This window comes from Alternaria arborescens (assembly GCF_004154835.1).
Source record: "Alternaria arborescens strain FERA 675 chromosome Unknown contig_12, whole genome shotgun sequence".
In the NCBI taxonomy this organism is placed as follows: Eukaryota; Fungi; Ascomycota; class Dothideomycetes; order Pleosporales; family Pleosporaceae; genus Alternaria; species Alternaria arborescens.
The window spans coordinates 316,942-330,294 of NW_021167867.1; the positions used below are offsets into that span (position 1 = coordinate 316,942).

The 13,353-nt window shown below is 51.9% G+C and overlaps 5 protein-coding genes across 5 annotated transcripts; 4 read left to right on the plus strand and 1 right to left on the minus strand.

Annotated features, from left to right (window-relative positions):
- Window positions 1-425: 425 nt before the first annotated feature.
- On the plus strand, window positions 426-4,007 carry AA0111_g5894 (hypothetical protein; the record flags this gene model as incomplete). Its single annotated transcript, XM_028652056.1, has 6 exons — window positions 426-542; window positions 783-1,051; window positions 1,105-1,859; window positions 1,959-2,449; window positions 2,498-2,759; window positions 2,809-4,007. 6 exons carry the CDS (start codon window positions 426-428, stop codon window positions 4,005-4,007), a joined length of 3,093 nt encoding a protein of 1,030 aa, XP_028506368.1.
- A 272-nt stretch (window positions 4,008-4,279) lies between these two features.
- AA0111_g5895 (hypothetical protein) lies at window positions 4,280-5,472 on the plus strand (the record flags this gene model as incomplete). Its single annotated transcript, XM_028652057.1, has 3 exons — window positions 4,280-4,668; window positions 4,730-5,178; window positions 5,270-5,472. 3 exons carry the CDS (start codon window positions 4,280-4,282, stop codon window positions 5,470-5,472), a joined length of 1,041 nt encoding a protein of 346 aa, XP_028506369.1.
- A 2,005-nt stretch (window positions 5,473-7,477) lies between these two features.
- Window positions 7,478-9,031, plus strand: AA0111_g5896 (hypothetical protein; the record flags this gene model as incomplete). Its single annotated transcript, XM_028652058.1, has 1 exon — window positions 7,478-9,031. One exon carries the CDS (start codon window positions 7,478-7,480, stop codon window positions 9,029-9,031), a length of 1,554 nt encoding a protein of 517 aa, XP_028506366.1.
- A 1,247-nt stretch (window positions 9,032-10,278) lies between these two features.
- AA0111_g5897 (hypothetical protein) lies at window positions 10,279-10,680 on the minus strand (the record flags this gene model as incomplete). Its single annotated transcript, XM_028652059.1, has 1 exon — window positions 10,279-10,680. One exon carries the CDS (start codon window positions 10,678-10,680, stop codon window positions 10,279-10,281), a length of 402 nt encoding a protein of 133 aa, XP_028506367.1.
- Window positions 10,681-11,161: 481 nt separating this feature from the next.
- AA0111_g5898 (hypothetical protein) lies at window positions 11,162-12,247 on the plus strand (the record flags this gene model as incomplete). The annotated part of the gene is made up of 5 exons (XM_028652060.1): window positions 11,162-11,167; window positions 11,216-11,231; window positions 11,283-11,603; window positions 11,649-11,917; window positions 11,963-12,247. The coding sequence occupies 5 exons, from the start codon at window positions 11,162-11,164 to the stop codon at window positions 12,245-12,247; spliced, it is 897 nt and encodes a 298-aa protein (XP_028506374.1).
- Between the last annotated feature and the right edge of the window lie 1,106 nt (window positions 12,248-13,353).

Consider the following 13,353-nt stretch of genomic DNA (forward strand, 5'->3'; position numbering starts at 1 on the left):
GCGACCCACAAGTTGTGTGAACCATCGCACAAGCGTTATGTACAGTAAGGAGGGCTTCTAGTACCGCTCTCTTCGCGATGCGACATGGTGGGTAGACTGCTACAACCACGCGTCGCGTAGTATCGTGGAGGGCGTCAAGAAGAGGGGGAAGCTCCATAGTGGGGTGTTATGAGGGGTTAGATCCTAGATCCTGGCATCTGGCCAACAGAGGGGGATCAGGGTGCGTGCACTCCATTGGTGTCTGTTTCACATGCTCAGCTCGTATGCTTCCCTGCATTGGCATATGCATGCCCCATTTGCCGCTGATGATGACGCGGGGTCATCGCGACCTCGAACTCCAGCTCCGGAGCTTTACTTAGCAACATTCCATAGACTTCACACCTTCTGCGCGACTGGTAAACAACCGAAAGCTTCTTTCCGGCACAATGTCTCGCCGAGATGATGATCTGGCATATGGCGACTACCATGGGCAGGGAGGCGAGGAGGGCGATCGCGGATTTGTAGGTGACATGGGTCGGCGTTTTGGCTTTGGCAGAAAAGAGGTCAGTACATTCTTCTGAAACGCCATGCTGTCATTGTACGCTTCATAGGTATCAAGCTGTTGAGGAAGTGGAATTGCCCCACTATCGACAATCATAGCGCTGTGCTGGCCTCGTCATTCACCATCCTCGCCTATCTTGCGTTTCTATTTCTATTTCTTCACCGCCTAGCTTGCTGCAGGGACGACACGCGTATCTGGTAGCTTGACTTGGGTCCTCTGATTCCTGACTTTGACACCACAGAATAACCAACACTCATCTTCATCCTCAAACCAGGGCAGCGGCGGCATGTCGTTCTTCAAGAAGATCCACGACCCGCTTCACGGCTTCGTCTCTGACCTCAAGGATGCCATATCCGGAGACGACAACGCGCAGAAGCCCCCGCCGGGTACATACGAACAACAGGGAGGGCAGCCACAGCCTGGGCAAGAGTATCACGAGCAACACCGCTTCTCGAGCTTCGCGCCTGAACGTCATGGCAATGACATCAAGTGGTATGTCGACGGGTGCAGGTAAGTCTCAAGTGTCCTCATGCGCTATAAAACGATCAATTAATATCGGGTAGCTACATGTATGCTGTTTCCATAGCTCTGGAGCGCGCCAGAGAGTCGATATGGATACTTGACTGGTGGCTCTCTCCCGAGCTGTATCTCCGTCGACCACCAGCGAAGAACCAACAGTACCGGGTCGATAGGATGCTGCAAGCGGCAGCGGAACGCGGTGTCAAGGTCAACATCATTGTATACAAAGAAGTGACCCAAGCTCTGACTCGTAAGTTTTTAAATCCAACGTTACCCGACTATCTTCATTCTCTCCTACCGAGTTCGACGGACAGGTTCACCAAAGGCCTCACGCGAGTCGGCCTAGATGTCATATTTAAAAGTCTTGAAGAGTGGGAAAAGACAGATCCGCTGATTGCCCCTCCTATTACAGTTTCTTCAGCTCATACCAAGCACCACTTGGAAGATCTTCATCCTAACATTGGCGTTTTCCGACACCCCGATCATCTGCCAGACGCAGCAGTACTGCAATCGTCTTTCTTCGCAGCCATGAAAAACATGTCTTTCACCCCAGCAAAACTCGCCCAACTTCCTGGAGACGGTCTCAAGGCCATTTATGGTGCTCACGAGGGCACAGTTATGTACTGGGCGCATCACGAGAAGCTCTGCCTGATTGATGGCCACATCGCGTTCATGGGCGGACTGGATCTCTGCTATGGTCGTTGGGACACCAACCAACACGCAATCGCTGACGCGCATCCTGGCAACATCGACCGCATTGTGTTCCCAGGCCAGGATTTTAATAACGCCCGTATGCTCGGTGAGTCGCTTTTTCTTCGTGTCCCTCGAAATTGGAAGACGACAGATAGGCAGTCACTTGCAAGCTACGTGCGTAAGGGAAGCTGCTAACACCTGACAGACTTCCAGGATGTGACCAATTGGGAGAACAACAAACTCGATAGGACACAAAGCTCTCGTATGGGATGGTCTGACGTGGCTTTGTGTGTCTCTGGCCCGGTCGTACAGGATCTTCGTACTCACTTTGCGCAACGCTGGAACTTCATCTATGACGAGAAGTACAGCAAAAAGGCTACTAGATACGCCAGACTACCAGAAACTAGCAGTGGAGCTCAACAGGCTCCCATGCAACAGCGCGGATTTGAAGGCGAAGAGGAAGGCGAACGCGGCTTTGGTCGCGAGGAGGAGGGCGAGCGAGGGCTGTTCGGACACGGTGCTGGTGGACACCTTCGCCAGAAGATGCAGAGCAGGTTCGAACAGTACGGCCAAGAACATGGATCGCAATATGGCCAGCAACAGTCCCACGCGGAACATAGCTCCCAGCAAGGTGGTGTGGATTGTCAAATTACTCGTAGCTCTGCCAAATGGAGCCACAACTTGGTTACTACCGAGGTAAGTGACCCTGTCCACTGGAAAGAGACCGACTGATGAATTTGTTAGCATTCTATCCAAAATGCCTACTGTGAGGTCATCCGAAACAGCAAGCACTTCATCTACATCGAAAACCAGTTCTTCATCACTGCTACCGGCGATCAACAGAAGCCGATCAAAAACAAGATCGGAGCTGCTATGGTCGAACGCATCATCCGCGCTGCACGTAATGGCGAGAAGTACAAGATGATCGTCATGATTCCCGCAGTGCCAGCATTTGCTGGTGACTTGAAGCTTGATGAAGCCCTGGGTACTCGCGCTATCATGGAGTGTAAGTCACATGAATTCTTTCTGCATGTCTTCTGCTGACAGTAGTACAGTCCAGTACGATTCAATCAACCGCGGTGGTCACTCGATCTACGAGGAAATTGCTAAAGCTGGATTCAACCCTATGGACTACATCCGATTCTACAACCTTCGCAGCTACGACCGCATCAACTCTAGTCAGATCATGAAAGAGGCAGAGCAGCGCAGCGGCGTCTCGTATAATCAAGCATCAGAGGGTTACGACGCAGCACATGACAACGCTCGTGGCTACGAGGCTTATCGTCCACCGCCCACGCAGGAGTACGGCGTTTACGAGATGGATGGTTCCGGTCGTCCTCCATCTCACGGCCGACCCGATGCTGGCCCGCAGAGTCAGGGCAGACCAGGTGATTACGATCGCTACCAGCAGGAAGCAGCCAAGATTGGTGGTCGTCAAGGACTCGGCGACGGACGCTGGGACACTGTCAGCGAGTGTTATATGCTTGGCGGCGAAGACATCCGTAGCGTGCCTTGGGAGGGTAGTGCTGCCGATGAAATGGACGCCTTCGTGTCTGAGGAATTGTACATCCACAGCAAGCTTTTGATCGCCGATGACCAGATCGTTATTTGCGGCTCTGCAAACCTCAACGACCGTTCCCAGCTCGGCGATCACGACTCGGAGATTGCGATTATCATTCAAGACCCTAGGCCGGTCGACTCTTACATGGACGGACGGCCATACCGTGCATCAGAGTTCGCTGCTAGTCTACGAAGAGAACTCTTTAGGAAGCACCTCGGTCTACTGAAGCCTCAGGACATGGAGCGTCCGACAGCCAACTACCAGCCTATCGGTGTTCCCAATGAGTACGACTGGGGCTCGAACGAGGACCGACAAGTCGTTGATCCATTGTCTGATGACTTCCAGAACTTGTGGAACTGGAGAGCGCACACCAACACACAAGCTTTCGGTAAAATATTCCACCCTGTGCCGAGCGACGAAGTCAAGAACTGGAAGCAGTACGATGAATACTATTCCCGGTTTTTCGGACAGGACGAGAAGGCAAAGGAGAACAAGAAGCCTTCCATGTATAAATGGGGCCACGTGGTTGCAGAGAACTTTGGGCAGGGCGAGCAAGGCGTACGCGAGGTCAAGGAGATGCTCAGCACCATCAAGGGAAATTTGGTGGAGATGCCCCTTCTTTTCTTGAAGGAAGAAGATATTGCGCAGGAAGGTGTGGGACTGAACGCCGTCACTGAGGAGCTTTACACCTAGGTGCCTCGCAAGTAGACGTAGTACCAAAAGAAAAAGCGGATGCTCAATAACGGACTAAGACAATGGCGATATCTATTACCAGTGCATGCGTGAATAACGGTAATAAAGAGGGGAAGAGTGAATTGATGGTGGATCTTGGACCCTGACTAGCTTGATAGCGGCGGGTGCTCGATTAGCGGCGATCGCCCCTGTTCGCATGTGATGTGCCCCAGATTTCCCAGGTTGCGCGAGATCGTTGTGCAAACATCGTGTGTACTTCGTTTTGCGGCGCCATGCCCCGTCTAATGACAGCTCGCAATGCTGTCATACTGGTTAATGTCATACTCCTCACTGCGCTGTTCGTCCATCTCAAGTCTGAGCTCTGGGACAAGAATGCCGCTGCAGCTGGATCGGCCACTCTGACACACCTTCCCGACGAACTCTACGACGAGCAACAGCCGGGCGAGTCATCGCACGACCCGAAAGAGAAGCTGTTAAAGGCCAATACCGGTATCAAAGCGCGTCGGACTGCGGTGGTCGTCGCGAGCCAGAGTTCTGAAAATGCGACGTGGCTAGAGGAGTACTTCCCAGAGTGGGAGAAGAACATCTATCGCGTAGACGACGCGAACGCGCCGCTTACGGTACCCAAGAACAAGGGCAGAGAGAGTATGGTCTATCTGACGTACGTACTGGGTCGCGCCTTCCGTCCTGAATACTTCGCAAGCTAACAGATTCCTGCTCAGCTACATCATCGATCACTACGCGTCGCTTCCCGACAACGTCCTCTTCATCCACCCAAACCGCTACCAATGGCACAACGACGATCCCGACTACGACGGCCTCCCGATGCTCCGCCACTTCCAGTTGCCTTACCTTGAGAAAGAAGGCTACGTGAATATACGTTGCGCATGGTCCTTGGGCTGCCCAAGCGAGATTAAGCCTCTTGCCGAGGAAGGCGAACACAGAGAGGCCGTGCATGCTGGCGGACAATATAAGAAGGCCTTTGAGCAGCTGTTTCCCGGAGACAAGGTGCCAGCTGTCGTGGGCGTGAGCTGCTGTGCGCAATTCGCCGCGACAAGAGAGAAGATTAGGGAGAGAACTAAGGAGCAGTACGAGAAGTATCGCGACTGGATCATGCAGACAGATCTCGGCGATGCTATTAGCGGCAGAGTTTTTGAGTACTCATGGCATAGTAAGTCCATACCCCACCGCCCCACGTGATGAGGCTCTGCGTGTCTTTACTTTTTGAAGTGGCGTACAACCCATGCTAAAACCATTGATAGTCATCTTCGGTAAGCCTGCTGTACACTGCCCAAGCGCGGAAGACTGCTACTGCAAGGTATTTGGCATTTGCAACTTGACATGTCCAAACCAAGGAAGCTGTGAAGGACGATATACTCTGCCACCCTACTCGAGCCTACCAAAGGGATGGCCCTATGTGGGTTGGGAGGGCAAAGAACGCCAGCGCGCTGCTTCTGAGCAGTGATTGACATACCTGTGGGCTTATCTTCAAGCTACTGCGTCTTCTTGGATCGCATGTACGAACATGCACATCCACTGGCCGAAGGACTCAGCCGTTACGCTTCACTTTTTCTGTTCCATCCACTGGCATAGTTGGCTATCTCAGCCTGATGCTACGGGACACGACCAGCTCTGGTAATCAGTTGTGTGTGTGTCTGCACACGTCACTACGTGCCACGAAGTTTGCGCTTGACAAGTTGGTCAGATCACTGTAAGAGTTGGTCATACCGTTTCACAAAGCACAACAGGCGCAAACGAGTAGCACAGCCATACAGCGCCGCTCCAACACCATCGAGACAGCAATGCACATTCATTGGTTGGTATGGAGGCTAAGTGTTGACTAGAATGCTCTTTCGGCATCTAGTCGAATGGTTCCGTCGCTCTAGGCTTCCGCAACCAAACTTCCACTGTTTTCCAAACCAAACATATCGACGGCAACTCCCTAATAGACCTGATCACACGGAAGTCCGCATGTGCTATCTACGCGACGGCGCACTCCACGATTAACCATTCGCTAAGCTTCCTGTTGTTTTGGCCCCTTATGCACGAAAAGCAATAGGGTGTACTCGATAGACTGCAATTTACTCTGCAGATACCCGCTTCCGCGAGCTTGTACCAGCCTCTTCTTTGACTAGGGCCAAGGGCGCTGAAGTTACGCTCATGCAAGTCCAAGGCCCGATAAGATACGTATCCTGGTAGAGCATGCAGCTTCACGGCGCCAGGCATCAAAAGAGGCCATCATGACCGGTTCTGGAATCAGGCTGGTCCTCGGTTATTCAGCTAAAACTTTGCCGGTCGTATAGCGAGGCTGAGGATTTACGATAACACAGAAGGGCATAGCATAACTGGGGCCAAACCAAGCGGTAGAGTCGGAAAACCTTGTGAAGCCTGTCATTCTACCAATTGGCCATGTAGCACCGAATTCTGGACCATCAGTTGTCAAGTGCGGGGATCTTGGAAGGCTGAGACAGCAAGAGAGAGCAAGATTTGGTGGGGTACCTGACGTTACAGAGCCGCAACACGCTAACCGCGATCGGTCCCAAGGTCAGCATCTATGAGGCTCAAATACACTTGGCGCATGCATCACCCTCGCCGTTGTCGCACAAAGGGTTGTCGTATTTCAGAACCTTTGTGGTTGCGTGAATCGCATTTTCCTGATTGGTATGGGAATGTCGCACCTTGTGACCGCAATTCGACATAACCCCGCAAGATAGCATCGGGCATTCTTCGTTTCAAACTCAGCCTGATGCTATACGAACACGGTAGAGCACGCTAGATGGAGCCGACCCTTGCATCATTTCCGACCTAGTCGTTGGTGATAGACATCCACCTGCACACGCTAAAATGAGGCTCTGCTGATGCTCAGTATTCAAAGGCGTCCATGCTTGCTGCGCATTCATCGAATACTACCCAGCTGATAAACGCCACCTGTCGTTAGCTCAAATTATTTCCTCTAATTGTACATCCCAAGACCCTTTTGCTTTTTCTTGGCCCAATTACTCGCATGGAAACTTGCTCACGTGCCTTCTTCGCCCTGTCCCCGAGCACCTTTCTAGTATTACATCACTTTTGATGACTACTTCTCTCGATCAACTTCCTTTTGACGTACTCTTTTGCGTTACCCTCAATTTGGATCTTGAAGACATTTTTCACCTTGGTCAAACATGTCGACAGTTGAGGGCTTTACTAGACGAAAGGACAGTTTGCAGACGCGCTGTCGAAGTAAGCCGATTCGAATTGCTCGACATGCTTACATACCATGCTGACGCTGCTTATAGATCAGCCACCCATACACGGAAGAAGCACTTTCAGCTCGAAATGAGAAAAATACCTACGAGCAAGCCTTTCAGGCTATTTATGAGAGGAGAAATGCCTTGTCAACTGCACACCCCTATTCAGCTCGCGTCTTAGAACAGCAGGGCAATAGCTTTGTGTATCGTCAAGGGACCATATGTATATTCGATGCTGGGATGGTCTATGTCTCGGATCTCCGCACTAAGCTGAAACCGGTCCATCTTGATCTCTCTGCTATTGTGCGACCTGCTCTAGAGTCAAAGTTCAGAGTATCTGGTAATTTTGGGTTGCGCTTACTTCATTATGCTGATGGAATACTCGCTGTGCACGCCACGCCGAAGTATAGCTCAGACCACAGTCACATAATCGCGATCCACACAGCGGCAGATCTTCCGAATGACCAAAGAGTGATTGAATCGATACAAGTGGCCAGATGCTCTAAGCTTTTTGTCAGGCACAACGCCCGTTATCTATACTACGGCACTCATACTGGAGTGGGAGACGATGGCCACTCTAAATGGGAAATCGACGGTATCTCACTTTGTGAGGATGCTGAGCTAGCGGAACGCGAAAGACCAGTGCTGCTCGACAAGTTCCATGGATCTGACATTGGCTCTACGATCGCGTTCGAAATACATAACGACTACTTCTACGCCGTTTCCAACCAGGGAACCTTTGAAGTCGAAGAGATCGATTATACTTCCTTTTACCACGTGGTCCGGTTTCCACTCAAGTCACCATTGCCAAAAGATATTTCTAAGGATGAGCGCCTGTATCGGCGCCAACACAAACAGGGACCGATCCACGACTCGTGGACCGATCTTACATTGCAGCTTGATGAGCGTACAAATGAGACAGTAATCGTGGAATCACGACGAGAGTGGGCTCAAGCATCTTCTCGTCAATCACGCACGTTCTACGTCACTAAATTGGACTTCAGAGAAGAGGATGATATGGAAGAGTCGTCCGATGAGCCGCTACTGCCTGAGGATGACCTCTACGTGCCCCTCATCGACTCTTCAAACAACGCCCATTGGAAACCCACACCAGACCTCTATAGCTGGAGCCAACACCCTGAGTTCTCTCCTACCGATCCTTCGCCCCGGTCATTCATCCTTGCGAGAACAAAGTTTAGGGCGTACAATTATGCATGCACTTCCTTCGTCGATCTCGTAGAAGACGAGCGTTGCTGCAATGACCCCTCCCAGCCGCCCTGCCTTAGGCTCAGAATAGGATCAAGACGCGAATCGGGCCTTGACTACTCCGCCACAAGCTGCAAGGGAAAGGCCCCAATCGACGAGATGAAGCCCAACTTCCTGGATACCCAAACACGGTACCGCCATTCACCTATCCGCATGTGGCCCCCTTCAGCATCGCGCTGCCCCTGCTCAAAACGTCTGCATAATATACTCAACCGACCACTACCATCTGCATCTCCATCACCTACAAGGAGCATCACCGGTGTGCTCGACGAACAACGCCTGATCTTCATGATCAAGCCGGGTCGGTCATATGGTCCCAGCGATGACAACACATTGGGCACCATCGTCGTAGTCGACTTCTCCCGCCCTCTTACATCTACAGCCCATGCACCCTCAGCATCGCAGCCACCGTCGTTGTCACGATGCGACAGCAAGATGGACGACGATGTTGGCGTTCATGTTGACGAGTTGGCATGGTATTGGTCCTCCGATTCCAAAGGGCGCTGCCGAGGCAGGACGTGTCAGTGAACGGTTGGGAGCCGTGCCTATGTGCAATCGAAACCGATGGAGAGAAGAACATTTGGGGCGAATATTATTGAGCCTCATTCAAGGCAGATGGAAAGTGGTGCGCATACCATTTATCACTTTCATGATTCTGCCTCGTTGCGCGGCAATGCGATGTTGTCTCGATCCATGTACATGTGCATGATGCAAGCCCTCCTGCAGCTCGCATGGGTTGGCTGGTGACAACTATATGGACCCCGCACAAGGCTGTGTGTTGTAGATAAGACAGGGCGTGGTCCTTCAAGGCACGCCATCGTCCTCTGCCTCTATAAAAGTCTGTTTATGCATCTTTTCTCGTAGAAATACTCATAATCTTTCCCCATGCCTTGTTCAGTTGTCTTGCGTCTATGGTAGTGTGGTGAATGGATTGTGTACCAAGTTGATACGCACCGGTTGATGTAGTCATCGAACACGACTATGCACTCTCCTAGGATATAGCGAAATCCCATGCAGTCCTTAGACATGTCTGCGGGATGCGTTAATGTCGGTGATGTTACCTTGGTAGAGAGTCGAAGTCCGATACTTAATCCAAGCGTTCACCATTGGAGCCGTATCGTGATGTATTGAGGCGGGTCCTTCCCGACACGCACATCCGTGCAAGCAACAGTGCGTCTCGGTACAGGTACGAAGCAAGGTGTAGATAACGCATACAATATCGGGCAAGTGTCTTCATTGATCTATGTGCCGCATCTGTATGCATATCCCATCTAAAAAAAATTCCCAATGTACTCGCTATTAGAATCCTCCGAACATTCTAGACTCGGGGACTCGACACGTGAATAGACAAAACGGTGCCAGTGTGATGTTGGTTTCGCCATATAACTCCAAGCTATGAAATGTAGTGTAGGAAAAGTGGAAGGTGGTTAGAGCAGAAAGTCGGTCCGAAAGTGGGGAAGTATGTACAGTCGAAATAAAGTTGCCACGGTAGGAATATCGGGCGGTATGATGTAGGGCAGCGGAGACGCTTTTCTTCACCGCAAACTCAAGAGAAAGGTCTGGCGACGTTCCGGTGAGAATGGTGGAGTGATGACAGCGTGAGATTTGAAGACTTTGATGTCCGGGACCCACTCCGTTTTGAAGATGCAGATGGAGTGACGGCTCACGGCCGACTTTAACCGGCAAGTTGCTGTCGCAGTATGTCGATGCTTGTACGCGAAGTCGTGAAAGCGCTCCCTTCGTCACGAGAAATCCATTGCCAACTTGTGGTCAAGTTATAGCTCCATGCCGTCAAGATCTCGCATAACACAAGCCATCTGTGCCCGTTTCGCAGCCTCGGCAAGCAGCGCAGCCTGGTTGAGATAGTTTGTAGTCTCAGCTGCAGTCTGGCCGGCACCGTTTCTATTCGGTTGGTACTCGAAGCTGGGATGTCGTTGTGCTTGGAGACGAGGCTGCTGCTGTGCTTGTTGCGACTGCTGGTTCAGGGAGCCAAAGTACTGGTGGTTCTGGGGGCTTGTAGACGGCGAGACAGGCGGCGCAGACTGGGTCGAAGACCGTGAGGCGATGCTGGAAGTAGATGTGCTGGCGTAGCCGGCGGCGGGCGTGCTCGAAGACTGGAGTGCAGAGAAGGCTGGTCGACTAGGCGCGCCATACTGTTGTTGCGAGTAGTTGGACATGTTGGCGAGTAGTTGGCGTGTAATTGGCGTATAATCGGCGAGCGAGTGGTAGGTAGTCGTCGAGAGGCGAGTCGTAGAGAGTAAAAGTGTAGGGAGGTTGCAACAGTGGGCGAGGCGAGGGGATGGGTAAAGTAAATAGTAGTCCCGTGGTAGGTGGATATTACCCTGTACTGACGATCTTCTGCGCGAACCTGGAACAATTTGTGCGAGCTGGTCCAGACGTGGTGCAGTAGAGGCTGAAGTCGGGAGAGGGAGAGAAAAAGCAGGATATAGGCAAAAGCAAGGAGGAATGGCCTGCGCGATAGGGAAGGACACAATCCATCGGTACCACTTGGACCGCGGCTCGGATTTGTTAGCTCGTGAATTTCGTCACAGGCCAATCTGATCTGCCGACGCTTGCCATCGCATCGAGACGCCAGCTTTCTTTAGTTTTACGCGGATTACCACTTCCAGGCAAAGAGTTGCTCGCCCTACTCGCAACATGCCCGTAAGTCCTCGTTGAACCTTCCCCAGACTCGCCTACTGACATGGGCAGCTCGTTTTAATCTCAGGTTCCACCTTCCCCTCCATGTCCCCCGCCATTTTTCGCTAACCCGCCCAAGGCTTCCCTTCCGCGGGCAAGACCACCAGAGCCGTCCAGTTGAAGGAATTCTTCGAGTCCAAGATCGCCAGCTCGCCCCCTGATGCGCGCACTTCGCGTCTAAAGGTCCATCTCATCAACGATCAGACGCTGGGCGTGTCGCGCTCCGTCTACCATACCGCCAAAGCCGAGAAGGATGCACGTGCGGAAGAATATTCCGCCGTCAAAAGAGTCCTGTCGCGCGATGACATCGTTATCGCCGATGGCTTAAACTACATCAAGGGTTTCCGCTACCAGTTGTACTGCGAAGCCAAGGCTCTCCAGACCCCAAGCTGCGTTGTCAGTATACCATGCTTGTAGCCCAAGCACACACGGTTGACAGTCTTAGAGCTGCACATAGGGACGCCCGCCGAACGATGTCGCGAGAACAACAAGAAGCTCCTAGCCGACAAGGACTGCGACGGTGGATATGACGACGACGATTTTGAGAACCTCATCTTCCGCTACGAAGAGCCCAATGGCATGACGCGATGGGACAGCCCGCTGTTCATCGTGGTCGAGGAAGACGAGAAGCCGCCATGCGACCAGATATGGGATGCCATGGTAGGCAGTGACGGCAAGATGAAGACGGTCAAGCCCAACCTTGCGACAGTGCTGGTACGTGCCCCAGACGTATTGACGACCTTGTCTAACGTCTAGTAGAAACCGGCCACAGAGCAGAACTACCTCTACGAGCTCGACAAGACCACATCCGATATCCTCGCCCAGATAATGGTATACCAGAAGGATCACCCTGGCGAAGGGGGTGGAGAGATAGCCGTTGCCGATATCGAGAAGCCCATTGAGCTCCCTGCTACACCAATGACCTTGCCACAACTCCAGCGTATTCGCCGTCAATTCATCACCATGAACCGTCAGCACAGCCTTTCCAAGGCACGCCTGAAGGAGGTCTTTGTCGACTACTTGAACGCCGAGTTCCTGCGCTAGGGCGGCGACATCGTGGATATAAGGTAGGGGTGTCTCGTCTACGCGGCTTTTCTACGGACACATCCTCATGCGTCGCTGCAAAGGAACGTTGAAGGATGAACGGAATAAACTGAGTACCGACAGCTCAGTGAATACCAAAGAAGCTTGCCCTATGCTTGAGTCTTCTTGCAACAAGGACTTTCACGCTATCTCTCCGAATCTTCCCGATACTGCATACCCCTCACACGCCATAGCTACGTTTGTAACGATGATTGGCATCCCAGTCCTTGCGCGCTTGCGACGACATGGTGTGACCTAGTCTGATCACCCCGCATTCCGACGTTTGCACGCTACCCAGAGCAGACCCCAGGAGACAGTTCGGGATCATGCAAACTTGCGGATTTGCAAAAGAGATGAAAACAAGGGCTGTTCGTGACTTTGATTGGGCGCAATAGCTCGATTAGCTTCAACTTCCAATAACAATTTCCATCGTAGGAAAGAGATCGCGATGTATGACGTGTAACTATCACACAAAATCTTCGATCCGGTAGCAGCCAAGCAAGCACTCGACGATCATGACGCTGCGCATTGTGATGTCTCTGAAAATTGTCACTTCTTCTAATAGGCTAAGATCATACAGCGTTATGACAGCTCCGGCTCCATGGGCGCTCCATTACGTGGCTCGAGTCCTTCACTCTACTCAGCTCTACCCTCCATACATCCCTAGCGCTACGCCACACCGGCTGTTTGCATCTCCCCATGATTTCGTTCACCCGTGGCTCGATCTCGAAATCCTTGAACGTCTCCACTCCCAGATAAAGGGCCACCCCGCATAATCTCCACGTGCGAACCATGTGGGTCTCTTAATGCCGTGCTAGTGCGCTAGCTGGGATGCGGGGTGTACGTGGATATTTGTGGCTGGAATGTGGAAAGTTACTTCCATTCATCCGAAGTAGGTATGGACGGATTTTGCCGGGAAACTTCTTGAGAGCCTGAGAAGATGACCAGAGTTTTGATGAAAAGTGCGGGAACAGCAGATTGTAAATGACAAAGTATTCAAATTAACAAAACTATATACGCTTGTTTAGAAAGAAGACACATTGTTTTCCTGCCCCGTTACGTCGTCA